Raw genomic sequence first — 27,897 nt, 5'->3', positions numbered from 1 at the left:
CCTCAAATTCTGGATCAATAATCGATTTGTATTACTACCCTCACTGAAAAGACCGTTTTTATTTGTACTGGAGATAGGCCCAGAGACCCCCTAGACCAGGAGTGTCCAAACTTGGGAACTTTAAGACTTGTGGACTTCAACTCCCAGAATTCCCCAGCCAGCTGGCTGGGGAATTCTGGGAGTTGAAGTCCACAAGTCTTAAAGTTCCCAAGTTTGGACACCCCTGTCCTAGACAACAAGGCAGCCGGCACCCAGAGGGATGCCACTAGGAGCGATTTGGTCTTCGCACAACTTACGGGTGCCAAAGCCCAGCCTTTATGCCTGATTTTAACAAACCGCGGGGTAGCAAAGGAGGCGCTCGGGAGATGCAGCAATCCCTGCCTCGGGCTCCTGCAATTGCGCCGTCGAAACTTTTCCTTCCAAAGGCGGGCTGGCTGCGCCCAATCTCAGCGGCACCCATTGCCTCTAGGACCCAGCGGGCTCCGGCGCACTTCTTTCAGGGAGCCGGCAGCTGCCGCCGTTCATGCCCATGTATGTGCCGCGGTGGCTGACTCGCTGGAGCCGGGCGCTGCGGGTGGCGGGCGCTCCATTAATAGCCCCGAGAGACACGCCGCCATCCCGGAGCCGCGTTGCTTGAAGGCAGCGGCGCCCCTGGAGTCATGCGCGCGGCAGCCCCTTCCCAGATGGAAGGGCTGGAGAAGTTCCAGAGCCCCGGGAAGGGCCGGGGCCTGCGGGCGCTGCGCCGTTTCGTCATTGGGGAGCTGCTCTTCTCTTGCCCGGCCTTCACTAGCGTGCTGACCGTCAACGAGAGGGGCAACCATTGCGAATGCTGCTTTGCCAGGTACCAGGCAGAGGGAAGACGGGCTGCTGGCCGCCCTGCGAGGAAGGAGACTAGGCCGAGGCCGAGCTAGTGTCCGCCCCCCCCTCTCCCCCTGGGTCCCACCACGATGCGATGGTCCCTCGGTACCGGATGGCTCCCGAGAGATGCGGGCAGGGTGGGTGGGGGGAGTTCGACAGGCCTTCGTGGAACTTGCGCCACTCGTGCTTTAAAAATACAATAATCTCCTCCTTCTCCTCCTCCCTAAACCCGGATGTTAGCGGTGGGCTGTGGCTAAGTGCAGCCGCTTCCTCCTTCACCTCGTGGGCTTAATGCGGTTGTCAGACCGGCAGCAGCTCAACAGGTGCCCGCCCTGCGTTGAGGCCAATCGTTTGGCTGTTCCCGCGTGCAGAAACTGCGCAACGGGTGTGACTGTGTAGAAATGAGAAGCAGAATCGAGCTGGAAGGGGCCTTGGAGGTCTTCTAGCCCAGCCCCCTGCTCAAGCAGGAAAGCCTGTACCATTTCAGACAAGTGACTGTCCAGTCTCTTCTTAAAAACCTCCAGTGATGACGCACCCACAATGTCTGAAGGCAAGCTGTTCTACTGGTTAATTGTCCTCACTGTTAGGAAGTTTCTCCTCAATTCCAGGTTGCTTCTCTCCTTGATTAGTTTCCATCCATTGTTTCTTGTCTTGCCCTCTGGTGCTTTGGAAAACAAATTGACTCCTTCCTCTTTGTGGCAGCCTCTCAAATACTGGAATACTGCTATCACCCCACCCCACCCCAGTCCTTCTTTTCTCTAGACTAACCAAACCCAAATCCTGCAACTGTTCTTCATATGTTTTAATTCCCAAGTCTTTAATCATTTTAGTTGCTCTTCTTTGCATTTTTTTTTGCAAAGTTTCAATATATTCATGTAATGTGGTGACCAAAACTAGATGTAGTATATTCCAGGTGTGGTCTTGCTAAGGCTTTATAAAGAGGTACTAATACTTCATGTGATTTTGATTGGATGCCTTTCTTTTTACAACCAAGGATTGTTTTAGCCCTTTTGGCTGTTGCCTCACATTGCTGACTCGTGTTTGATCATCCACTCAGTGAAGATTAAGGTTCCTGATCAGCAAGGGAGCCACAGGTGTTCTGAACACGGTCTTACCTTCTGCTGTTAGTTCTCTTGTCCCACAGCTGAATTGTGGACCTAAAATGAGACCCAGGATGTAATTTCATTGACCGCCTGTTTATTGTATTCTTCCTTTAGCCCATATCATAAAGGGCAGCCCACATTGTCAAATAGAACAAATAAGCATGGTCTGAATAGTTTGAGTTGATTTTGGTACCTCAAGTTGATTTTGGTACCTCAAGTTTAGCAACTGCATAAATAGACCTTGTCTAGGACATTGTCCCCAACCCCCAGTTGGTGGATTGGCACCAGTCTGTGATATGCCAGAAACTGGACCACACAAACAAATGAAGCCCCATCAGCAGGATGCAGGCAGCAGGCAGCAGTCGAAATATGCCCTTCCAGTCCATGTAAAAGCCTCTCTTCATGGAACCGGTCCCTGGTGCCCAAAAGGTTGGGGGGGCCTGGTCTAGGATGATCTATCCCCAACTGGACCCTTTAGGAATGTTTCTGGTTTACATATCACCACTGTAATAGGATCCAAGCACTTTGCTGTCAGTCATATTTTTTTCCATCTTTCCACACATTGTGAGCTCCAGAAAAGTGAGCCATTGAATAATGTGTCCAAAATATAAGTTAAGCCTGGTCATTTATGCCATGGGTTTGTGAACTCTGCACTGGATTTATTCTGTGTTTCATTTGTTTGTTTGAGAGTTGACCATAAAAGGTCTCAGCAGACTTCTCCAACACCAAAATTCAGAAGCTGCAGAGGAAAAAAATATTGCATGCATGATTCTGATCTTTGTATAAACATGTTACAACATCTGAATAACTTTTCCCAAGCCTTCATTGCTATTTGTTTAGTTCTAGGCTTGGTGCATTTCTTGCTCATCCCTTTACTGAATCGGTCTACCATTTCTATCTCTTCATTGCCAATTCTAAGATTTATAATCTTAGTCCCATTTTTTCTCCACTGTGTTTCTTAGATAATAAAATATATTGATAAAATAATATTTTAAATGGGCTCATCAGCATTGATTCTCCAACCTCTTTTTGTATTTACTTCAGTGCCTGACAGTGTTCAATTATAGAAAAATAGTATATTTCCATATATAAAGTCTGCATGGATTTGATAATTGGAAAACAATGCTTGAGGACAAAGTGACATTTTGTAGATCATAAATGGCAGCTAAATCTTATTTCAGTGTGATTTAAATGGAAGTGGCCTACGCTATATTTAAGAAGAGCAGACAACAGTATCATTTGCTTATGATGGCATGATAGGTGGGAGTAGCCAGGAGCAGTCTCTAGGTGGAGTTATTTGCAGTAAAATAAGCTATTGGGTTTGGATCTGAGGATGCCTAACTCCATTGGCTGGGTTTCCTAGGCAAATCCCATTCTTTTTCATGTTTAATTCTTCCTTGAATGCCCTTGCTTGGATTTCACCAATCCTTTGAATCCACCAAGGCCCCTACAGAACTTTCTAAATCGGAACAATTTGATGCGAACCTGGAAGTGTGATTACTTCGCAGCAAATCTTATCCAGATAAGAGCTTGACATAAGCCCTAAGAGATGAGATATCGTTTATATTTTCTTGTCATCTTATTTTCCCAATTATTTGCGTAGCCTCACTGCTAATAAAAGCAGGGACACATCATCTCTACATGATGTAATATATATTAGGGCCTAATATAAAGTCCATAACATAAATTAACCAAAAATAATATAAAATCTCTTAATATATGTTATTATAAATCATAATGGATTAACCAATAAAAACAAAAAGCAATAAAGTACAGTTATATGGTTGCCTCTGCTGTCCAGGGTGGTCCGTCTCTGAGTCCTATCCATTGAAGAATGACATCTTGAGAAATTCAGGAAATTTACTCAGTTGCAATTACTACCCTCTAGATCAGGGGTGTCCAAACTTGGGAACTTTAAGACTTGTGGACTTCAACTCCCAGAATTCCCCAGCCAGCCATGCTAGCTGGGGAATTCTGGGAGTTGAAGTCCACAAGTCTTAAAGTTCTCAAGTTTGGACACCCCTGCTCTAGATAGAATGATCTCCCTTCAGAGATTTGTCTGTTCTCACCCTTATTTTATTCAGGAAATTATTGAAATTATCGGTTGCTCTCCCAGGCATTGGACACAGGGTGACTGTGAGCCCTTTTTTGCTTTGCTTTGCTTTGCTTTTCTTCATTTTCCTTTGCTTCGCTTCGCTTTGCATAGGGTCGGTTTTTCTATTTTGCTCTTCTAGTCTGCATTCTTTTTACATAATATTTTATTTCATTGTAAGCCAGAATCATTTAGACGTCAAGTTGCCTAGAAATAAATAAATAATCAAATAAATAAAAAAATAGTGATTAAAATGAGCTAACATGTAAAAAAAAAAGATCCATTTAATATTAAAATATGCATATCCTTTAATATATACCGTTAGTAGCTCAGATTCTTATAAGGAACTTAAACTTGCAATTAACCTTTATATTCATTTGAGCAGTCTGGATTTCCGCATTGCCTTGGGGCTTGACATGAACCTGAACTACTAACAGTCAAAGCAAATTGACAGTGGATAAGAGTCAATGGAATTCAAGGTGGACTGGACTTAGATCTCTTGGGGGTTCGAAGGGACTCAAGACTGAGGCCATGTTTGACCTCTCCCTCGGGCTCAGCCTGGTCACCTCCTACAGAACTATTGAGCAATGCATTATTCTGTGCTATGATTAATTTTTTATGTATAAAAGGATGTTTTATTGTGAAACAAAATTTGTAACATTTGTAGCTTAATAGACGAATTAACAGGAACATAACGCCAAAATGTAGAAGTCGTGTGAAAAAGTTACTGCTAGACCCTTACTGCTTCCATAGGTATAAAGAGGCTAAGTAGCAGCCAGATATTGCTAATCAAGTGCCCTTGATCATCAGCCGGTGTGACTATAAGAGCCAAAATTTTAGGCGTTTGCTAGTCTCCAGCATTGTGGTGTAATGTTAATACAATGGCAAAGAGTAAAGACATCAGCAAGGATCTTAGAGAAGTAATTGTTGCTGCCCATCAATCCGGGGAAAGTTATAAAACGGTTTCCAAGCAATTTAAAGTCCATCATTCTACAGTGAAGAAGATTATTCACAAATGGAAAACATTCAAGACAGCTGCCAATCTTCCCAGTAGTTGGACATCTCAGCAAATTCACCCCAAGGTCAGACTGTGCAATACTCAGAGGAATTGCAAAAAATGCAAGAGTTACATCTCAGACTCTACAAGCCTTAAATGTTCATGACAGTACAATTAGAAAAAGACTGAACAAGTATGGTTTGTTTGGAAGGGTTGACAGGAGAAAGGCCCTTCTCTCTAAAAAGAACATGGTAGCCCAGCTTAGGTTTGCAAAGTTGCTTTGGCTTTGCTCGATCTCATGACTTCCCATATTTTCTGTACATCATTTAAGTCCAAAGAATCATCATGGGAACACAGCTTAGTAACAGCACTGGATATCATAGAGGAAAATCATAATATTTGGCAATGTTATGCTTAAGGGTTAAGAACAAAAAGCAATTGTTATTAACTTAAGTTGGTATTTATGTACTAATAGTATAAGATGCAGAAATAGAAAAGAAAGTAAACATAAAGATAAAACCAGAAACTTTTCTTTTGGGTTTAATGGGAAAAGATTTGGGGAAAAACCCTGGAATGTTGATGCTGTATATGTTGATGGCAGCAAAATTACTTTATGCAAAAAATGGAATCATTGTTGATTCCAACAATGGATGCAGAAGTTGATGGAGTTAGTAGAGATGGCTACACTGACTGCTTTGTTAAAAAACAAAAATACAACTACTTTGTTTCTACTTGGAAGCTGCTTTTGAATTTTGTGCTTGAGATGGGGAAAAAAAGGAAACTTTGATTTGGGGTTTCACCAATTAGATAGGTTTGTTGCTGTAGAAATGGATAGTTTATACTAATATGTAAAAGTAAAAAGTTGAGGTTCCATGTTATTATTTTATTCTACTGCACCAAAGCAAATCAGAAGTCAAAGCCCTTCCCTCCCCTTCCCCCTACCTCAGTGGTGGGATTCAAAAAATTTTACTATGGGTTTTGGGGGCGTGAGATGGCTTGATGGGCATGGCATGGTGGGCGTGGCAGGATAAGGATACTGTAAAATCTCCATTCCCTCCCTACTCCAGGGGAAGGTTACTGCAAAATCTACATTCCCTCCCAATCATCTGGGACTCAGGAGGCAGAGAATAGATGGGAGCGGAGCCAGTCAGAGATGGTATTTACCAGTTCTCCAAAATACTCAAAAGTTCTGCTACCGGTTCTCCAGAACTGGTCAGAACCTGCTGAATACCACCTCTGCATCCCCCTTTCCCTGTCCTATCTTTCGTACTATTTTCTTTTGTATTTCTGTATCTTATACTATTAATACAGGAGCAGAAAGCAATTCTTGAAAAGTAATAGAAATAAAAAGGAAGAGTAGAGGTAGAGGTAGACATAATTTGTGGGCTGGTGACCTGCTTAAAAATTCAAAAGACCATTGCACTTTTACAGAATGGATCTAAGAAAAATGTCAAGTAGCAATGAACCTAATGACCATCTAGAGAAATATCTCCTGGCAGAGCGATGCCCATGGGCTGAAAACTGCCCAACCTGGTCCAGAGAATAAAGCTCATCTTGGCAACTTTTTATAATGATGATGATTGTTATATGTAACTATGAGTCTGCTTTTATCCTATAGGGTTTATTCTTTTTTTTTTGCATGCTGCAGTACTAAATGATCTATTGTCATAAAGAAAGCATGACCATTTTATACTTTCTTCGGTTTAGGAAAGAAGGATTGTCCCGGTGTGGAAAATGCAAGCAGGCTTTTTACTGCAATGTGGAATGCCAGGTGAGTAATCCAATAAATGTGGCTTTTTGTTCTTAATGCTGTGTTTCTGAATATCTTTATGTCAGATAATAATTTCCAGGTAATGTAGTTTGTGGAGGGAAACAGGGATTGAAAACTTCAGGGTAGCACAAAGAAAGGCTGCAGGGGGAATTAAGGGGATGTTGTAGATCAGGGGGTCTGGTTGGAACTAAGTCAAGACCTGAACCATTCTAGGAATTTGGAAATTGCCAGAATGCATTATTTCTCAGCCTTGGCTACTTTAAGTTGCATGAACTTCGACTCCCAGAATTCCCTTGGTGGCTGAGGGAATTCTGGGAGTTGAAGTCCACCCAGCTTAAAAGTTGCCAAGGTTGAAAAACACTACCATAACAAGTCACTGAGGATCAGCTGTGCTGGATCATAGGACTGCTGAGCCATTAGATTAGTTGACTGCTACATGGCCCTAATTGCTTCAAAAGCTTCTGCCTACTTTTAGGGAACCAGATGGTTTAACGTTATTTCACTAAGCCGATGAGGAAGCTTGTGCCTATCTGAGCAATCAGAAATAAAGACTAGATTTAGCTTTGGTGTGTGTGTGGTGTGTGAGTGGGTTGGAGAATCTGTTTGCAAATGTACTTCATTGCTGCTAGTAATAATTGTGTGTGTTTACAAACCAACTGTGCCTGGCTAGGTAGTTTTATACTTATATTACATGGGCAGAGGAAGTACTATTAGGCTAATTTTGAATATTTATTACCACATAAAGCTTTTGTGCACAAAACAGGTTTTTAACCGTAAGTTAAAAGTGGTTTTTTTTCAGTTTAGAGCATTCCTACATAATTGTTGTATGTGGATTTCCACTGCCACATTGAAGATTTCTGTTTATATTCCGGATTGGAACAAAACTATGGAGTCAGTTTGGAATTAATTTACATTGCCATATGGTTATATGGCAGGAAAGTACGATCTAAGAAATCATAAGGAATCATATGAAAATGGAATTGATTCAGGCAAATTTATATAATCACAGCCAGTTTTACCCTAGAAAGATTGCTATATAGATGGATACTTTTGTAATCATTGTCATTCATATACTAAGATGCCTTATTGCTACTTTTAATCAATGAATTAGAATCTATGTATCTTTTCTCCTCTTGAGCTAACAGAGAATAAGACACAGAAGCAAACTTTGCTTTTCTTCATTTTGGGCCAGAATGATATGATGCACAGAAGCAAAACTGACAATAGAATATTTAAGGATAGAAAGTAAAATGATAAACATAATAATAATAGTCTAACAGCATTTAATAATAGTTTAATAGATAAATTAAACTATTTGGAGAAGCTAAAATATATTAAAATTTAAAGCTAGTAGGGACAAGAATAATTGCAAATGCTTGGACAAATATGTAATTTTTTTATTATCTGAAGATTAGGAGACAGTATTGTGACAAAAGATTCACCACCAAAATAACCTTACCTCTGGTTATCAGATTCCCAGACAATGTCAATCTTCTTTTTAACACGTTCTTTTCTACCTTCCATTTTTTTCACCATCTAATATGGCTGTCAATGAAGAGTGATGCCATTCTTTTTTGAGTCTGAATAGGTGGTTTGCAAAAGACCTTTAAAATTAGGCCAAGGCCATCATCCCTTTCTCTCCTCTTTCTGATAGATTCTTTCTGAGTCTATCTAGAACTGAGATCAAGCTGAACTGTTCAGAATTGACAAAAACTGAGAAGAATTTGTTACCCTTATTAGAATTGTTGTTCACACTTTAATTTTTTTGTGTTGCTGTTGTTAAATCACCAAAACTGAGGTAATGCTTTTTGGATATTGTCTGATTTTAAATACTGCAGATAAGCTGACTTACTTTTGTGTATCTGCGTGCTTCTTATTTACTTTACTGCCTGGAAGGTTTCTGTGTATTGGTTTGATGAAACTGTCATTTACTGCAAATGTCAGGCAGGATAGCTGTAAATACTTCAGAAAAACTAATTCTGCTCTCATTGGTAGGTGAATCATATGGGCTGAACCCAGACAAATTAGGTATCAGGTGGATTAAAACTGTTGACGATCTATATTTTTTCCTGTGCTCATGATTTTATCATGAACAAGTCGATAACCCAGTGTTGCCTGGGTATTTATTTATAGGGGGGAAGGACCAAACATAATTTCTAATGTTGGATGTTCCTTCTTACCAGAGGGAGCCCCCTTGTGGAGTACTGTGAAGCCATTACCATGTCAACTCCACTGCGCTGTACAGTGGAAAGCCTTTTATGGCAGTACAGTAGAAGCCATTTTAGGCACAACAGGCTGTATCTTAATAGAACACCCCCCCCACCCTGAGAGGTGTTAAGGGTATCTTACTCCCACAATATTTTTCTCCAGAGAGTAAGTCATCTGTGTACCAAATCTGATTGAAATTGGTCGAGGCATTCCAGAGTTATGCTGGAACACACAAACACACAGAGAGTCATTTTTATATGTATAGATTGGATAAAGGGCCATGAAAGAGTCACAGGCATATTTTTCTTAATAGCTTTATAATATGGGGAGATGAATATAGTTTCACAATGAATAGTGTAATAGCAGTGTTTGGAAATGAAATAACATTTTATATTTGAAATCATTTGAAATAAAAATTATTTCAAGTTCTCTTTTAAATTTGAGTAGTCCTTCTTTCAACTGGACTCATGAGTCATTTAAAACCAATCCACTTCATAAACCCTGAATAGCCAGGCCTTCTGGTTTGTTTGAAAAACTATAGATTAATTACACTCCCAGCTTTAATGCTCTATACCAGAACACTCTCTGACAGTGTCCCCACCATGTGGTGTTATGGTGGCCTGATCCCTTTTAGTGCTACTGCCAGCTCACCACAATCAAAGGCAGGAGTAAATTAAGTACTTCTGGAGAATCTGCTGTTTTGCTGAAATTCCTTTTTCCTGAAGGAAAACCCATCAGAAGCCATTATTGTCCTGGTCACTCTTTATAAATCTGATAATTCATTTGAAACAAACAACAACCACACTACTTTTTTTTTGGGGGGGGGGCATACTGAAAATGCTACTTTTCCCTATTTGTAGGGGGTGTCTATTTCTGTTGTTTGTATAAATGTATGCCTTTATTCCTAAATTCATTTTGAGGGGGGTTATTCAGATGCTTTAGGGTTTGTAGAGTTCTTGTTCTGAATAGTCATAAATATACATTGTGGTTCATTTTGAGCTACTGTTGGTTTGTTCATCTTCACATCCATGTTTTACGGGATGTGTGTGGGGGGATGAGGGGAAAGGGGAAAAATGTGTATCTTCTATTCCTCCTATGACTTTTCAATAGATTACTTTTTGTATATGCATTGCTATTTGGATTCCCTTCTCATCTTGTAATTATTCTGAATAAATTAAGCACCTCTAGGGAACCTGGCTGAATCTTCAATAGTAATGTGGATGATTAATTACTTTGCTTCTGGTTTAGCACTCTGGCTCTCACCATAAAACAAGCCTGTAAACTGTCATCCAAGAAGGAAGATTCTTCCACCAGGATTTTTGGATGCTTAAAAGTTGAAGGCAGATTAATATATGAATCCTTAAGATATGCAATCATATAATAATTTCACGATGGCCTTTCTACACATATAATGGGCATTGCATGGCTTTATTTACTATAGTTTCAAAAATCTTGATTGTCTATATTCTGAATTCAGAAATATACTAGGTTATAATATGAATAAGAGCTATATCAGGTTTAAAGAAAGTAGTTTATGAGGTTATGACTTGGAGTCAGTTAATATATGTTTAATGGTTATGAGCACAGTGAATAATTATGAAGCAAAACATTTCACTTTCCTTGTATCTGAGTCTTGGTTGAAACAGAGCAGGTATCTATTAACTCCTTTTTTTTAAAAAAAAAAAAGCACCATAGAATGGGTATTTCCTCCCCCTCCCTATTTTTAGGATTAGCATCCATTTCATCCCCAGTTGTAGAAATAGAAGAAATTGAGCCTAGGAGTTCAATCCTGCCAAACCTGGTGATGATATGATGTGGCTGGTCTTGTCCCTTGCAATTCAAAGGGAAAGACCCCCAAATTAAATTTGTTTGCAACTGCATCTCTAGTTTATACAGCTATCTTAAATTAAAGTCATATTTTCATCTTGTTCAGATTGTGCTGTTGACTTGAGTGTGGAGAGGATAACTCTAGTCTAGGCTGTTGCAAGACCTCTTTGCTCCAAGAATAGTAATTAGCATCTCAGGCTGTATGCATTGCTTTTAAGATATGGGCTATCTATTTATTTATTTCTTGGATTTCTAAACCGCCCCCTCTCCCAAAAAGGGACTCGGGGCGGTGTACAGTCAAATAAAATGCAGATAAAATACAATAATATAAAACAATTAAATACTAAACATTTGGATGGAGGAGATAAGACTGTACAAGAAATAAATATACTATAGAAACCCTAAAAAACATCCCCAATTAAAATACCCAAACCCAATTGAAATATCCCCGGGAGACAAAACTAAGAGAGTGCCAGGCCAGCTGATTGAAACAGGTGAGTCTTTAATTTTTGACGGAAGGAGCGGAGGTCGGTGGTAGTTCGGATGTCAGGGGGGAGGTCATTCCAGAGGGTTGGGCCCATCACAGAGAAGGACCTACTCCTAGGTGTCGCCCGCTGGCATTGCCTAGCGGACGGCACCAGGAGGAGTCCCTCCCTGTGTGAGCGGATTGGTCGTAGGGACGTGTGTGGTAGGATGCGATCCTGCAGATAACTAGGTCCTATGCCATGGAGCGCTTTAAAGATGGTAATCAATACCTTGAAAGGCCACAGGTAGCCAGTGCAGCTCGCGCAGGAGGGGTGTTACGTGGGAGTATCGTGTACTCCCCATGATAACCCGCGCGGCTGCGTTCTGAACTAGCTGCAGTCTCCGGATGCGTCCCAAGGGAAGCCCCATGTAGAGGGCATTGCAGTAGTCCAGGCGAGACGTCACCAGCGCATGAGTGACCGTGCGCAGGGCACTCCGGTCCAGTAGGGGGCGCAATTGGCGCACCAGGAGAACCTGGTGGAACGCCCCCCTTGCCACGGCTGCCACATGGTCCTCCATTGACAGCCGGGCATCAAGGAGGACGCCCAAATTGCGTGCCCGTTCCACAGGGGACAGTTGTTCGCCCCCTATGGCCAGCGATGGTGTCAGCTGGCTGAACCGAGGTGCCGGCATCCACAGCCACTCGGTCTTGGAGGGGTTGAGTTTGAGTCTGTTGTCCCCCATCCAGACCCCGACGGCTTCCAAACACCGGGACATCACTTTGACAGCCTCGTTGGGGTGGTTTGGGGTTGAAATGTACAGCTGAGTGTCATCAGCGTACAGGTGGTACTCAACCCCAAAACCACGGATGATCTCACCCAGCGGCTTCACATATGCGTTGAACAGGAGAGGCGAGAGGACCGACCCCTGTGGCACCCCACAAGAGAGTGGCCTCAGGGACGACCTCTGCCCCCCTGTCAACACACATTGCTTCCGGTCGGAGAGGTAGGAGCCGAACCACCGCAAAACGGTGCCTCCGACTCCCATCCCCTCCAACCGGCGCAATAGGATACCATGGTCGATGGTATCAAAAGCCGCCGAGAGGTCTAATAGGACCAGGATAGAGGAACAACCCCTATCTCTGGCCCTCCAGAGATCATCGACCAACGCGACCAAGGCTGTCTCTGTGCTGTGCCCGGGTCGGAAGCCGGACTGGCGTGGGTCTAGATAGTCGGATTCGTCCAGGTGTCGTGGGAACTGCTGCGCCACCACATTCTCAACAACCTTCACCAAAAAGGGGAGGTTGGAGACTGGACGGTAATTAGCTAGCTCCATTGGGTCGAGCGAAGGTCTCTTGAGCAAGGGTCTCACCACCGCCTCTTTCAAGGCGGTTGGTAAGTATCCCTCACCCAATGAGGCGTTCACCAGGCCCAGAAGCCAGCCTCGTGTCACCTCCCAGGCTGCCAGTACCAGCCAGGAGGGACACGGGTCCATTGAACATGTGGTGGGCCGCAGCCGTCCACGCAACCTGTCCAAATCCTCGGGGGCCACAGAGTCAAACTCCTCCCAGAATGGTCTCTCAAGACTCGCTGTTGACGGCTCGTCTGGTCCACTGACGGAGGTCCATCCGCTCCGGATCTGATCAATTTTGTCCTGAAGATATTCTCCAAACTCCTCTGCTCTTCCCTGTAAGGGTGTCTCCCGCGTCCCCTGCGATAAAAGGGAGCGGGTCACCCGAAACAGGGCGGCAGGGCGGTTATCCGCGGACGCAATAAGGGCGGCACAATGCCTACACTTGGCCGCTCTTATTGCCACAAGGTAAGTCCGCAAATAGGCTCTTACCTGTGTTCGGTCAGATTCGGAGCGTGAGGACCTCCACCTGCTCTCTAGACGTCTCCTGTGGCGCTTCATCACCCTTAGCTCCTCAGTAAACCAAGGAGCCCGGGTGGGTCGATGCCGCAGGAGAGGTCGCAAAGGCGCAACCCGGTCCAAGGCCCCAGTCGTCGCCCTATTCCAGGCAGTCACTAGGTCCTCGGAGCGGGAGCGGGACAGGGCTACAGGTATTGGCCCAAGCTCCGTCTGGAATCTGTCCGATTCCATCAGGTGCCTGGGGCGGTACCAGTTTGTAGAATCTGGATCTCCTCATAGAAGATAGAAAAATATGTTTAAAAGTGCCTCTTTCACCAGGATTTTAATTTAAAGCTATCAGTTAAATTTAACATTAACTATGATACACATAGTTTTTGGACTGTCTTTTCTTTTTGATTTTTACTAACTGCCTTGAGTACGTGTTTAAACAAAAAAAAGATATATAAGTATCAAGAAACGTTACTTTTGGGACATGGCAATTTTTATAACTTATGCCGTTCCACAATGATTTTCATTGTATTATGGTATATAATTTAAGATAGCTGGTCTTTTAATAGCTTTCTAAAATAACCAGTTCCCAATCAAGTCCAGATAATCTGCCAAACCTTATTAGTTGTAATATGTTTCAAGTCAAAGAATTTTAGATCTATTTCTCTCTGTTATGTTTCCAGTTCAGAAACTGATTAACAGTACTGAAAGTAAGAATTTTTGTTTTTGTCCCAATATATCAGTCCATCCCATCTATCAGGCAGGGAAAGTATTTTGCAGATCCTGTCAGGGAAAGAACTCCAAATGGCAGATCCAGAAAGAGAGTCTTCCTTGCCACTGTTCCCTCCCTTTGGAATCTACTTCCTCCAGAGGTGAAACAGGCCTAACTCTGCTGGCCTTCCAAAAAGGAGACAAAATATGGCTCTGCCACCTTGCATGGAGAGCCCAGGGGAGGTGGCTAGTGTCCCGAAAGCCCCCCCTTCACCTTTTAATTAAATTTAACTGGGCTTAATCATCCTTGCCTCCTTCTAAATCTTTAACTTTTATATACTGTTTTTAGATTTCAATATTTTATTATACACTGCCCAGAGTCTCTGAGGAAGATGGATGGTCCAAAAAAAGTAAAAAATAAATAAATTCTAAAGCTCATCTATCTTTGTTATTTCTCCCACTGTTCATTTTATTGGACCTCAATAATTAAACAACAACCCATCTCTGTTGGGTTCGACTTTACTTTGGTTCTTCCCATCCAGGCCCTTGCTGCCTTCAGTCACCACTTCCAACTTTGACTCTAACATTAGTGTGATCTAGATTGGTGATGTTCACAATCAGAGATGTTTTTTTTTTTAATTCTCTCCTCTACTTTTTATGTATTATTTATTTTAGGTTTTGGTGACTTTTCCTCTGGTCTTCATGCCTCTGAGTAATCTAAAACTCATAGGGGACTTCGAAAGGAGATATCGAGGTAGCCACATTTTAGCTTTGGAGAACTTGATTTTGTGAATGTGTGTGTGTGAGAGAGATAACTTTCCATAAAGTTCTGTTCAGTACATCCTTAGCAGATGGGAGTCATTCCGAACACCCTAGCAGAGACAATTCATGTTATCCCTTCCATTTTTAAAAGGCAGATGTCCTTTCCAGAAGTTTTCTGATTGTAATCCTTAAATCAGAGAGAAATATTGGCTGCCCTGTTTTTCCCCCACTTGAATCTGGAGTATCGTTACAGCATTAGAGAGTTGGCTAGAACAACGCTGCCTGCTATCAATCAAACGGCTTAGAGGAATGGTGGAAAAGAATGTTAAATGTGATCCTGCTGTGATCACTAAAAAGATCTCTGTCAGAATGCTTCCGTGCCAGATATTATGCAGACACTGCTCCCATATTCCTGCAATGTTCCTGCCTTTTATCTTGTTTTGCACAATTCATCTATATCTTGTCCCTTTAACCACCTTACTAGTTCATATAACTCAGTTGGATTCAGCCTGAGGAAAAAATTTAATTAACTATGCTTAAAGAATAAAGGGGTCAGAAGGGGATGTTGGAAGGACATATTGGCATTGTCAATTTTGCATCTGTCTTAACTGGGCATTTTCTATGCCTATGTATGCTAGTAAAATAAGGCTGTTGATTAATTGTTTGAAGATTATTTTCTACCTCATATAAGTCAGCAACTCCTCGACAGTGTTTTCTCTCACATGTATCTCACATACAAATATTCAGCAGCTTCGAATAGGGTTCTTTTTTTTTAAGCCTTAATCTCTGATGATTACTTCTTTGGCAAATATAAGTGGAGATCACTGGGAAATCGTTTCTGGAGAATAGGATTTTAAGAGATCATCCAAGATTTGCTTCAGTTCTTTGTTGTGTAATTTGTAGCAAACCCAATCATTTCATAGAACCAGCAATGATGATCATAACATGGTTTCTGTTCATGGCAATGGAAGAAGTAGGCAATGGTCAATGACATTTCACACTCTAACCTAGTTCTTTCAATTGTCGTATTGCAGATAGACTCTATGTTCTTTTAAGTATAACAAATCTTACTGATACATATGGATTTATGTCAGAAAAGAGGATATCTTTACCTTCAAGTTTAATCTCCCCCCTCCCCCCATGCTATCTTTTCATTAGAAAACAAATTTCATGCATTTTCCAATTGTATGTTTAATTCTTTAGAAGCAAGATTGGCCATTGCACAAATTGGAGTGCTCTGCCATGTGCATATTTGGACAGAACTGGAATCCCTCTGAGACAGTCAGGCTCACAGCAAGGATTCTTGCCAAGCAGGTGAGCTGATCTGAAATACTTGTTTTTCCTTGCTTTGCCTAGATGGATAGGAAAGAAGAAAATAAGTCTGTCAATAACAGGTCTCTGCAACATTTATTTCCCAACTTTTTGCCTATAACTATCTTTGCTGAGCCTCTGAATAATACATTACTTAAGAATATTTTAAAATGTTGCATCTTGAAATAATCTCTGTCTTTCCTATCTGCCAAGCTGCCTCCTATTGCCCTCCCCCTTACAGGATTCCATAAAACATGAATCTGGGTTTGAGTGTACCTGCTTTAGTCGCGCAGTTGAAATTTTGAGCCTGCTGTGGTCAATTTCTCTACAAATCTAGTTGTTTGGAAGCTGGTGTTATTTTTGCATCACTTAAAATACACGAGTTATTGTTCCACAAGGTAAAGATAACTATTTTCACTAGGAAAGTAGAGGTCTTTGAAATGACCTTTGTGACAACCTGTCATTGCCAGATGAAAAATCATAGCTTGGTTTTAAAACAGAACATAGAGAAGATTTGAGAAAATAGAATAAAAGGTAGATATGAAGCTCAGTCTGATTAGCTCACTAAAAATAATAGTCTAGCACAGGGGTGGGGAACTGTGGCTCTTTTGCGACTTGTGGACTTCAACTCCCAGAATTCCTGAGGCAGCTATGTTGGTTCTGGAATTCTGGGAGTTGAAGTCCACAAGTCGCAAAAGAGCCACAGTTCCCCACCCCTGGTCTAGCAGATGTACGAGTTTAATTCTAGAAGAGCTGCTTTATATTTGGAAAGAGAAGAAGAAGAGGGGAAAAAATCCCTAGAGTCCTTTATACTAACTATTTGCTAGGTGATTTTCACTGCTCCATCGGTCATATTTTCTATAACTTGGAGATTTTCCTTGTCTTTATAGTTCAGACACATGTTATGCATCCATTGATGATTCACATCCTGTAGCAAGGTGGCTTAACAAAGATGAAACAATTGGAATATTGTGACACCAATGGGGCCTAAATTAGCCAGCACATGCTTAATTTGTTTTAGGATTAATGGATATATTGCTATGGGGTGACCCACTTTGGCTTTAGCCCATTGAAATTTGCTCAAAAGCAAACAGTTCAGAAAAAATGTAATCCAATGTGAAAAAAGTATTATATCAAAATTTGCCTTGAATAAGATACCTTCTTCCTTGGTTTCGAGATAACTGCATGAATGGGTATATCTTAGCTTATTTTACCATGCAAGGATAGCAGCTGAGTAGAAGAGAGGTAAGAGAGAGCACAGAGAATAGAAATAACCCCACTGGAATCAAAATACCTGGACAGTCTTTCCTATATAATTCTTGGATTGGTGAGAAGCATGCCTCAGAATTTGTTCACAGGGAGAATTTGCTTGCTTGCACGTTTCTAAGTGACTATATTGTACTGCTCTTGCACTTCTCCAGCGTGTCTGTCTTTGCCATTAAAAGAAAAATTAAATTCCATAAAGGATGGCCTTTGAAGAAAATCTATATGTCTGAGTATTGCTAATCTGACAAGAACAATCCAGGTAGAGTATAGACAAAAGATGCTGAAGACCTACTGGCAGGGTAATCTCACCGATTCCCTCCTTCTCTGCTGCTTCTTTTCTCTTTCTCCCTTTCCCTTTTTCAAATTAAAGCATAGTCTACTGGTGACCTACAAGCAAAATTAGATGTTTCATGATGAAAAGTCATTGGAATAAATTTGGGCTTTTATAGCTTGCAGGGAAAGGAAGGGGGCCCTACATGGAATATGAAAACTAAATATGCAAACTAAAGTCTCTAAACCTCAGCTGTTGGGCCACCTGCAAACTCACATTTAATGGCCAAGATTACAAAGGAGTGGCCTTAGGCCAATGCTGGAGTGTTGCTTTTGAACTCTTGTCAACATTGAGATTATTCACTTTCCTCAAAGCCGTCTGACTGCTTGCTATTCTTAGCTGGTTTTTTCCCAGATTTGCAACTAAAACAAGGGAGCGTTTTTTTCAATCACTCCTCCTATATGTATGCATGCAAATTCCAGCATGAGCTCTATATCTCTTGATGGCTTATGTATTGTAAGAGGTTGTGACAGGTAAACCTGAAAAGCTGTTCATCCCCTCCTCTGCAGTCTTTACAGGATGATTGTTGCAAGTGACAATTGCAAATACCTGAAGAAATACTTTGGAGGTTTTTCAATAAGTCATTTTCTCTCCCTCCTCCCTCCTTTTTTTGCACCATTACCAGAAAACACACCCGGAAAGGACTGAGTCAGAGAAACTCCTTTCTATAAAAGAATTTGAATCCCGTAAGTAAAAATAAAGGAAACAGTATGTTGATTTTGAAAAGGCTTTTTTGGGGGGGAAAGGCTTACTAATTTTTCTACATATATACTCACTTTGTATCTGTTATGGATTGGATGTAGACAGAGGTGAGGGGCAGGGAATAACTGAATTCTGGTTATCCTCTTCTTGCCTCCTTTGCAAGAAGCTTCCTCCAGGCCTGATGCCTGGACTGGGGCGTTGAGAGAAAAAGGAGAGATTTGAAATAATGGCAGAAGCATCTTCTGAATATGGAGCAGATAAATATGAACTGCTGCCTATTTTCTATCGTCTTCCCCCTTTTCACTTGGTGGTTATCCACAAGAAACTCTGAAAATCCAAAATGACAGTACACATGAAAAATGGCACAAGTTTTAGCTTTTGTGTGACTGGGTCCCCTCTTGCCCCCTTTGAGGATAGCCATGTGCATCTCTGTAGGCTGATGGGAGAAAGTATAAAAGGAAAGTCTTTTTCTCCTGACTCTCATCTACAGTTGGATATCTGGATCTAGTGCAATAGTTAAAGTAACCCAATAAGCAAAACTGCACTGTTGAGCTCCTTGATTTTGGCATACTGTTAAATATAAATGCATCCATTTTGGATTATTAATCATTGGTAAGAGTGAGCCCAAACCAGTTGTGGCTTTTTAAACAAACTGTACTTAAACTATGACTTGCTGGGATGGTTTGAACAGAGCCAATGAGGAACAGAGTAACCCCCTCCCCTGATCTACCTTCCCAGATGATTCTCCCAGATAACTTTGGGAAAGATAATCAAAATTCCAGATAATAATTATGTCGTTTCTATTTGTCAAACAATATTCCTGGCCGAGGGTAACTTTTGTAGCTATTACTGTTGTAAAATGTTAAATAGCCAGTTTTGTTGCTACAAGTCATAAAATTAGAGATGGTACAGTTTTTTGATATGTCTCGGAGTCACTGGTGGGCTGTGCCAGTTTGGACCGGTTCAGGCAAACCAGGCAAGTCGTAGTAGTTGCGACTAGCAGGTGGGCCAGCCTACCCACCCTGATGCTGTCCTATATCCTGTCCTATATCACCGTGTATTTGAAGCTGTGCGCATGCGTGCTCGCACACTTACATTTTCAGTGCTGGGCGAACCGGTTGTTACATTATGTGACACCCACCTCTGCTCGGAGGCTAATTGTAAGGTCCACTAGTATTTGTTGTATATCAGGGGTGTCCAAACTTGAGAACTTTAAGACTTATGGACTTCAATTCCCAGAATTCTGGGAGTTGAGGTCCACAAGTCTTAAAGTTCTCAAGTTTGGACACCCCTGTTGTATATCATTGCCATTCAACTCTGACATGTCCTTCATGATTTCCACTTTCCGAATATCCCTAAAGTAAACTATGGAAATTACTGCGATTAACTCTTTATGTATGTGATGGTAGTATTGTCGGAGAAAAATCAATAAGGGAACTTCTGAATGTATTTCTCCTATTTATGGCTTTCATGATCGTCTGCCTTATCCCTTTGCCTTGCAAGACAAGATGAATTTATTTTTCGTAGTACTTCAGTCTCCACACAATTTATTATAGGTTTGCAAAGCCTGGTCAAGTGCGCATGGACGTGTTCAATAACATACCATGGACAAAATCATGAAACAAAGAAAATAGGGTGTGTTTTTTGTCAAGCAACAAGAACCTAGAAATTAACACACTATGCTGTACTTGTCAAAGGCAAAATCCCCAGTTTTCCACTAGTTCTAATTGTCTGACCAATTTCTTCTTGAACTCCTCCGAATGTGATTCAAGATGCTGGTGATGCCTTGTAATCTTCAAGGCACAGGACTGGGTTATTTGAGGAATACCCCCCCCCCCATTACATCTACCTGCCCCATTAGGTCCAACAGAAGGGGAATGCTTTGAGGTCTATCACCTGGGACTCCCAAAAGAGAGCCTGATCAAGTAGAATAGATCAAATGGAGAGACGAGATGTGTCTGTGCCACCAGGCTTGGGGATCTGGAGGTGCAGTAGAACCTGTACACTGATTGTATTGATTGTAGATTAGGTTTTTTAGACCTATGGATTCTGTTACTTAGCCCTTTAGATGGTTTCATGGGCTTTTTATATTTTTCAAGATTGCACTTCATGCTGTTGTACTTTTTAATTTGTAAGCCAACCAAAGTCAAGAATCTGAAATGTGTAGGTATATAAATTGAAATAATAAATAAAAACGCATTAGCACAGAGTTGGAACTATCACAAGCTTACTAATGAATGCTTAAAACTCTGTCAATGCTCAATCCTGTGCTAAAGTGCTTATTAGTATTCAAATGGTACCTTGCATGGTATATCTGTATGTGTATGTGAGAGAAAGAGAGAGAAAATACCCCCCTCCACATTGCCCCATGTCAGACATAGAAATAACGCAATTGTAAAAGAGGACAAAGCAAGTAGGGAGAGTTGGCTCTTCAATCAATTGATGAAACTGTTGCCTGATCTAGAGAATTAAAAAGTCCCACTTAGGGGTTCAAGGGAAGCTCCTTGGACAGTGAAGGTTATGAATTCAGGCCAGATTCATTGGAGTGGGGGGAGGACAGTTGGACCTTCACTCAGTTGAAGGACTTGCAATTTGTGTTAAATAAAGGTGTCCCTGTAGAAAAAGGGTACAATGCAAATACTTTAAATGTTTCTCAAGCATAATATAACATAAGCTTGGCTTAACAAGTAATTGTTCAAAATGAAATATTTTTACTTCTACCTTTACTCATTTAGACTTTTAGAACTACTTTAATAGATGTCTTTTCAGATGACGCTTCTCAGGATGCTTTCTTCTTTAATCACAGTTTGAAAAAACAGCACAACAGGTTATTTAGGCATGTAATTTTTTGCATGATTGAAGACATTTTTGACATTTGATTTTCAATCACTTTCTAGTCCTAAATTCTAAAATCTGAGCAATGTTAAAAATCTGTTTTCCTTTTGAATTCTCTTGCTTTAGTGAAACAGGATTATTCACTTCGGATATCATAACATTGGTATCGGTTTAAAACGAAGACAATTAATTTTATTACAGGATTAGCAAAAATTTTGGTTGTTAATTTTTTCCCTCTATGATTGAAGGTTGAGGGCCAGTTTGGTTAAGTTACCAGGTTAGAGATTGTGAGCTCCAATCCCATCTTAGGGGCAAAACCAGTTGGGTGATTTTGTGTCAATCACACTCTCTCAGCCCAAAGAAGAAATGCAGCTGCAAACCTTTCTGAAATCTTGCCCCAAAAAATTGGCTAGGCATTCACAAGGAGTTATGACTGGTTCAAAAGTACATGCACAGACATACATACAGAGTTAAAATGTCTTGGTTATTAACATTTTTGCTGAGAATTACTCATGTTCACAAATCCTGGACAAGGGCAAGATTGGAGTAACATTGTCTATTGCAGTAAAAGAATGGTAGATGTTTTTTCCATAGATTGTATAATATCTTGAGCTTGAGTTTACTGTTGACAACAAGTGATCATTATGGTGTTAAAAATATCCTTTCTGTCATAGATCTTGATAAGCTTGACAATGAAAAGAAGGAGCTGATTCAAACTGATATCGCTGCTCTTCATCACTTTTATTCGAAGCACATGGAATACCCTGATAATGAAGCTCTTGTGGTACTTTTTGGACAGGTAAGGTGGTTGAAGATAAAAGGGGGTTATGGACTTCCAATGGCGCAGGAGGTACAAAACTGTTGTAATTTCTGCAATTGTTTCTTGGCAGTCCTCCAGTTGGACTGTGGCTGCACTGATTCTTCAATACTGTAAAGATTATTATTATTTTTTTACAGATTGCTTCCTCTTGTATTGTATTTTTTTTAAAAGATGGGCATATTGACTTTCAAATCCCTTCTTTTGAAAGCATGCTAATATCGAAACCACATCAGATTCATATGTTAGGTTCCAAGGAATTCTGCTTGGGAATTTTCAGATAAAATGCAACATGCTTAAATGACAAGTTGCTTTAAGGCTGAATTTCTTCTCCCAAAGAAATAAAATATACTTTTATTATTTGTTAAGCAATTTAAAGTAGGAATAATTTACTTTCATGTTTTTCTGGACTGTTACCATTTTAGGTTCTATTTTTTTAGATTTAAATGTTATGAATGAATGAATGAATGAATGAATGAATGAATGAATGAGATTTTAAAAAAATTCCTCCCAGCCTTCCATCTTTATGGTATTTGTGTGGTTTGGTCTGCCCCAGCTAGGCTATGCAGTTCTAATTTTTCAGGCAAAATTAGATTATAAATAAACTTTACATAAGCTTCCTTATATAATCCTGGTAGTTCAACAGCAAGACTTAATTAAGAATAAGCAGTGTTATAATCAGATTAATCAGCATGGTACAGATGAATGGGGTCAACAATCATGCAGAGCGAAGTAAGCCAATGGATTTTTTTTTATTTCTAAGATCTGAGTGCTTCTGTCTTCCCCCTTCTCTCAGGTTAACTGCAATGGCTTCACAATTGAAGATGAAGAACTTTCACACTTGGGATCAGCAATATTTCCCGAGTAAGCATTTGAGAAATAATATTGTATTCTTTTCCACAGTGTATTAATGTTATTTCCAATAATAAATGTTAAAAAAATCTCTAGCTTGTTTACAGACTTGAGCCAGTAGTCCTTATTCCAACTTGTACTTCAGACACCATTCTCAACTACTCCATGTTCAACCCAAGAAGCAGATTTTCTAAGTAGCATCTCTCTTTCTACATTAGGAATGTCTGCTAAACAGAAGAACTTGCATTAGGTTAGGTTAGGCAGAGTAAAATAACTTACTTCTCTAACTTACTATTGTCTACTTCCACTGGCAATAGCTCCTCCAGAGACCTTTGCTTGGGAGAATAGCCAAAAGTTGGCAATCAGAAGAACTCAGTAAGACTCAGTTTACAAAAACCTGATATAAACCACAATAGAGTCAATGGTCTCATATGTGTATTACAATCTTTTATGGTAGTAGCCTACCTATGTAGAGAGAAAGATGTGATAAACACATAACATTTGATTTCTTTGGACCTCTGAGAATTGAGCCTTGTGAATCGATGCAAAAGAAGCATCAAACACTTCAAAGGCAAACATAAATTTTGCATTCACAGGAATTCGTCAAGGGGTCTGGCTTCTGTAGTTAAAATCCTCACCATTATTAAGAAGGCTTTAAGGTATTAGATTCATGAGGCCCATTGTAATTTAAGATAGGTGATTTTACCCTACACTATGGCTGTTGACAGCTTTTTAATATTTATGTGGTTGGGAGATAATTAAGTTGATACATATGGAACGTGTATATGAATCCCATAGAAAATGAAAATGCTGAAATGTCAAAAAGAAATAGAGAAATAAGAGGTCCAGTTGGCCAACTGACCCATGGAGAAAATGGAATGTGCCTCCTCTTTTATTTGCTTAGTTTATATAGTGTTGAGGTACAGGCTAGATCAGCGATGGTGAACCTTTTTTGGCTCGCGTGCCATAAGTGGGTGGAGCGCAGGGGGGTCGTGTGCAGGCGTGCCGCACCCATAATGCAATGCGCGACCCCCCAGTGCGCATGCACGCACTACAGGCACGACCCCCCATTTTTGCATGTTTTTTTTGCCCTCCCAGGCTCCAGAGGCTTTATAGGAGCATGGGAAGGGCGAAAACAGCCTCCCCCACCCCCCGGAAGCCATCCCGAGGCTTCAGGGACCTTCAGGAGGCTTCCTTGAAGCCTCCGAAGCAGTCAAATGTTTGCTTGGAGGGTCATTTTAAGTGCTCCGAAGGCTTCAGGGACCGTCAAGAGGCTTCCCTGAAGCCTTTGGAGTGCTCAAAACGACCCTCCGAGCAAACCGGAAGTCACTTCCGGTTTGCTCGGAGGGTCGTTTTAAGCACTCCGAAGGTTTCAGGGACCTTCAAGAGGCTTCCCTGAAGCCTCCAGGGCAGTCAAAATGACCCTCCGAGCAAACAGGAAGTCCATTCCCAAACTTCTGGTTTGCCCGTAGGGCCGGTTTTTTGCGCTCCGGAGGCTTCAGGGAAGCTCATGAAGCCTCTGGAGGGGGGGAGGCTCTTTTCCCCCTCCCCAGGCTCCTATAAAACCTCTGGTACCTGGGGAGGGCAAAAAATGGCTTTACAAAAGGGTGAACTCAGTTGGCCAGCGTCCGCATGCGCGCTGGCCAGCTGACAGGGCAGCGCCTCACATGCCCTAACAAATGGCTCCGCGTGCCACCTGTGGCACGTGTGCCATAGGTTCGCCATCACTGGGCTAGATAGTCTTGAACTATCTGTTGGTGTTTGGGACGTAGATGTTGGGACTGGAAATGTGACTATTGAGTTGTAAGTCGGGTTGTAGGTCAAGCACCTAGATGACTGGCCGTGATTGTTTTGATATTTTTACAGAAGCCATGCAGTAGTCATGCAATTGTTAAGTGAATGGCACAGTCATTAAGTGAACCCATTCTGAATGGGCGTCTTTTGCTGGAAACTGGTCAAACCCATTGGAAACCTGCATAAAAAAAAACCCATAGCAAATCATGGTTGCCTCACCACAGGATGCTGCAATCAGTCATAAAAGTGAACTGGTTGCCAAGTGCCCAAATGTGGTCACATGACTGCCTGTTTTCAATTTTAGCAATTTGGAGGAAGGAAGAGCAGGATATAGACCACAAGGGAAACTACTAATTAATGACTTGGCAAAAGGAGCGTTGGAGGTGATCATGCCCATCAATGTGGCATTGATCTTCATGTCTTGAAACAGTAAAATCAACATTATCCTTTGGGAATTGGACTATGGGACATGTGGCTCAACTATGATCAATTCTATTACGACTTCAATTGATATTCAGCAACACAATGTGTTGCCACAAAATAATCATTTCTGTAATATATTAACTCTTGGATATTATTTACGACCATAATTGAGCCCAAAATTTCTGTTGTTAAGTGAGTTTTGCCTCGTTTTACCACCTTTCTTGTCACAGTGAATTGTTAAGTGAATTACTGGAGTTGATATAGTTAGTAGCACAGTTGTTAAATGAATCTGGCTTCCCCATTGACTTTGCTTGTCAGAAGGTTGCAAAATGTGATCACATGACCTTGGGACACAACAGGCATACGAATGAACCAGTTGTCAAGCATCTGAATTTTGATCACATGAACTTGGGGATGTTTCAAAGGTTTGTAACTATGAAAAATGGTCATGTCGCTTTTTTTCAGTGCCGTTGTAACTTTGAATGGTCAGTAAATGAATTGTTGCAAGTCAAAGACTACTTTATAGAAAAGTTGAAAATTCGCCAACCAACCCAAACCAAGCACAGTGAAATTACTTTTGTACAGTGGCTTCAGTGAGAAAGTTAACACACACTGAATGAACTGTGCTTCTTTAAAATAACTTGTGATTTTAATTCATTTAACTACATTGTATGCAAACGTCACTTTCTAAAACAATCACTGGCAATGGCAACATATTTTAAAAATTAAGCAAATTGTTATGTCCATTTCACATTGTGCTAACCTTTTCCAGAAATATATCTCACACCTTTGCATAAATTGGAGTATTTGCTTGTTTCTTTAAAAAAAAAAAAATCTCTGTTTTTCTCAGTGTGGCACTTATGAACCACAGTTGTTGCCCCAATGTGATTGTTACCTATAAAGGGACAGTGGCTGAAGTCAGAGCAGTTCAAGAGATTGAAGCAGGAGATGAGGTAACTGAATATATGCAACTTTTATGTGCTTATATGGAATGTATAATGAATACGTGGCACAGGAAAAGGCCAAATGGTTTATTCATGCAGTATTGCTGAAATAAATGGTATCACGTTTATGGTATCATTCACTTAGCCTGGTTTCTAGTTTTAAAGTACAGCTAGAAGATAAGTGACTAAATTTGGTGGAATACAAAAAAGAGAATAATAGAGCTGGAAGGGACCTTGAGGTTCTTCTAATCCAACTCCTTGCCTAAGCTGGAGACCCTATACTAATGATGGCTAACTTTTTTGTAAAGGTGTGCCAAAATTGCTCATGCCCAGACCCACAATGGAATGTACCTCACCCACCTGTCCATGTGTACGCCCCTGCCCCCATGCATGCGTGCGTGCCTCCCATTTGGGGGGGGGGAGTTTTCACCTTCCCCAGGCTCCGGAGACTTTCCTGAAGCCTGGGGAGGGTGAAAATGTCCTCCCCGGAAGGCAGAAATGGATCGTTTCCGAACTTCCAGTTTGCCCATTGGGCCCGTTTTTCGTCCTCCCCAGGCTTTCGCCCTCCAGAGCTTGTGGATGGGGAAAAACAGGCCCAAAGGGCCAACCGGAAGTTCGGAAACAATCTGTTTCCACCTTCCAGAAGGCTTCCGGGGGGGGCGGGGGATGCCATTTTTGCCCTTCCCAGGCTTTAGGATAGTCTCCAGAGCCTGGGAGGGTGAAAAACAGGACCAATGGGCCATCCTGAAGTTTGGAAACGAACTCCCGTTTGGCCCGTTGGGCTCATTTTTCACCCTCCCCAGGCTCCGGGGGCTTTCTGGAAGCCTTGGGAGGGCGGAAAATGAGCCAACTGGAAGTTTGGAAGGCTGAAAATCAGCTGAGGGCTGATCCATAAGTGCCATAGGTTTGCCATCACGGCCCTATACCATTTTGGACAAATGGCTATTCAATGTCTTCTTAAAAATCTCCAGTGATGGAGCACCCACAACTTCTGGAAGCAAGAGTTCCCACTAATTACTTTTTCTTATTGACAGGAAATATCTCCTTGGTTCTAGGTTGGATCTCTCCTTAATGAGTTTCCATCTGTTAATTTTTATTTTGCCTTGAGGTGCCTTGGAGAATAAATTGATGTCCCCTCTTCTCTATGACCACCCCTTAGATATTGGAAGACTGCTATCATGTCATTCCTAGTCCTTCTCTTCATTAGACAAGTGATACCCAGTTCCTAAAACTGCTCATAATATGTTTTAGCCTCAAGCTCCCTAATCATCTTTGTTGCTCTTCTCTGCAATCTTTCTAGAGTCTCAACATCTTTTTGTATCACAGTGACCAAAACTGGACACAATATTCCAAGTGTGGTCTTACCAGTGCAGTATATAATGGTATTAACACTTCACATTATCTTGATATTATCCCTCTGTTGATGCAACCTAAAACTGCATTGGCTTTTTGGCAGCTACAGCACGCTGCTGGCTGATACTTAGACTCCTACTGTTACTACTGGTAAACCACCTATTCTATATATGTGCATTTGGTTTTTCTTGTCTAAATGTAAACTCTTAGTTTTCTTGTCACTGAACTGTTGGATAGGGCCCAGTGTTCAAGTCTGTCAAGATCCTTGCGGATCTTCTCAAGTGTTGTCTGTTCTTTCCAGCTTGCTGCAAATTTGATGAGTTCCCCTTTTATCGTCTCATCTAAATTGTTTATGCTAAGAATACTGGGCATAAGACAGAAACCCGGGGTACCCCACTGCATTCTTCCTTCCATGTAGATGTAGTTCCATCTTTATCTTTAGAGATTTGATTGACTGTGGTTATTTTCAGTGTGCTGCCTAAGGTGGTAATCCCAGTTCTTTTCTCCCACTTCTCTCCCTGATTCTTAAATAAAAAAACCCTGTACTTTTTGTCTCCAGTCTTCAATATGATTGAATAGTCACTGCTAAGAGTGGGTCATTTTGGCTAAGTGCAGTTT

The 27,897-nt window shown here is 41.3% G+C and overlaps 1 protein-coding gene across 1 annotated transcript in view; it reads left to right on the top strand.

Moving 5' to 3' along the window:
• Positions 1 to 435: 435 nt before the first annotated feature.
• The window catches only part of SMYD2 (SET and MYND domain containing 2), a 39,009-nt gene continuing 11,547 nt past the window's right edge, over positions 436 to 27,897 (top strand). The window contains exons 1-7 of the mRNA XM_081944226.1: positions 436 to 841; positions 6,758 to 6,821; positions 15,855 to 15,965; positions 18,185 to 18,245; positions 21,771 to 21,895; positions 22,710 to 22,777; positions 25,833 to 25,935. Of these exons, the coding sequence (XP_081800352.1) occupies positions 660 to 841; positions 6,758 to 6,821; positions 15,855 to 15,965; positions 18,185 to 18,245; positions 21,771 to 21,895; positions 22,710 to 22,777; positions 25,833 to 25,935 (714 nt within the window). The 5' untranslated portion in view covers positions 436 to 659. The remainder of the gene's footprint in view (positions 842 to 6,757; positions 6,822 to 15,854; positions 15,966 to 18,184; positions 18,246 to 21,770; positions 21,896 to 22,709; positions 22,778 to 25,832; positions 25,936 to 27,897) is intronic.

This window comes from Natrix helvetica, assembly GCF_964273705.1.
Source record: "Natrix helvetica genome assembly, chromosome: 2".
In the NCBI taxonomy this organism is placed as follows: domain Eukaryota; kingdom Metazoa; phylum Chordata; class Lepidosauria; order Squamata; family Natricidae; genus Natrix; species Natrix helvetica.
The sequence above is the reverse complement of the archived record's forward strand: the minus strand, read 5'-3'. Positions and strand labels throughout refer to the sequence as shown.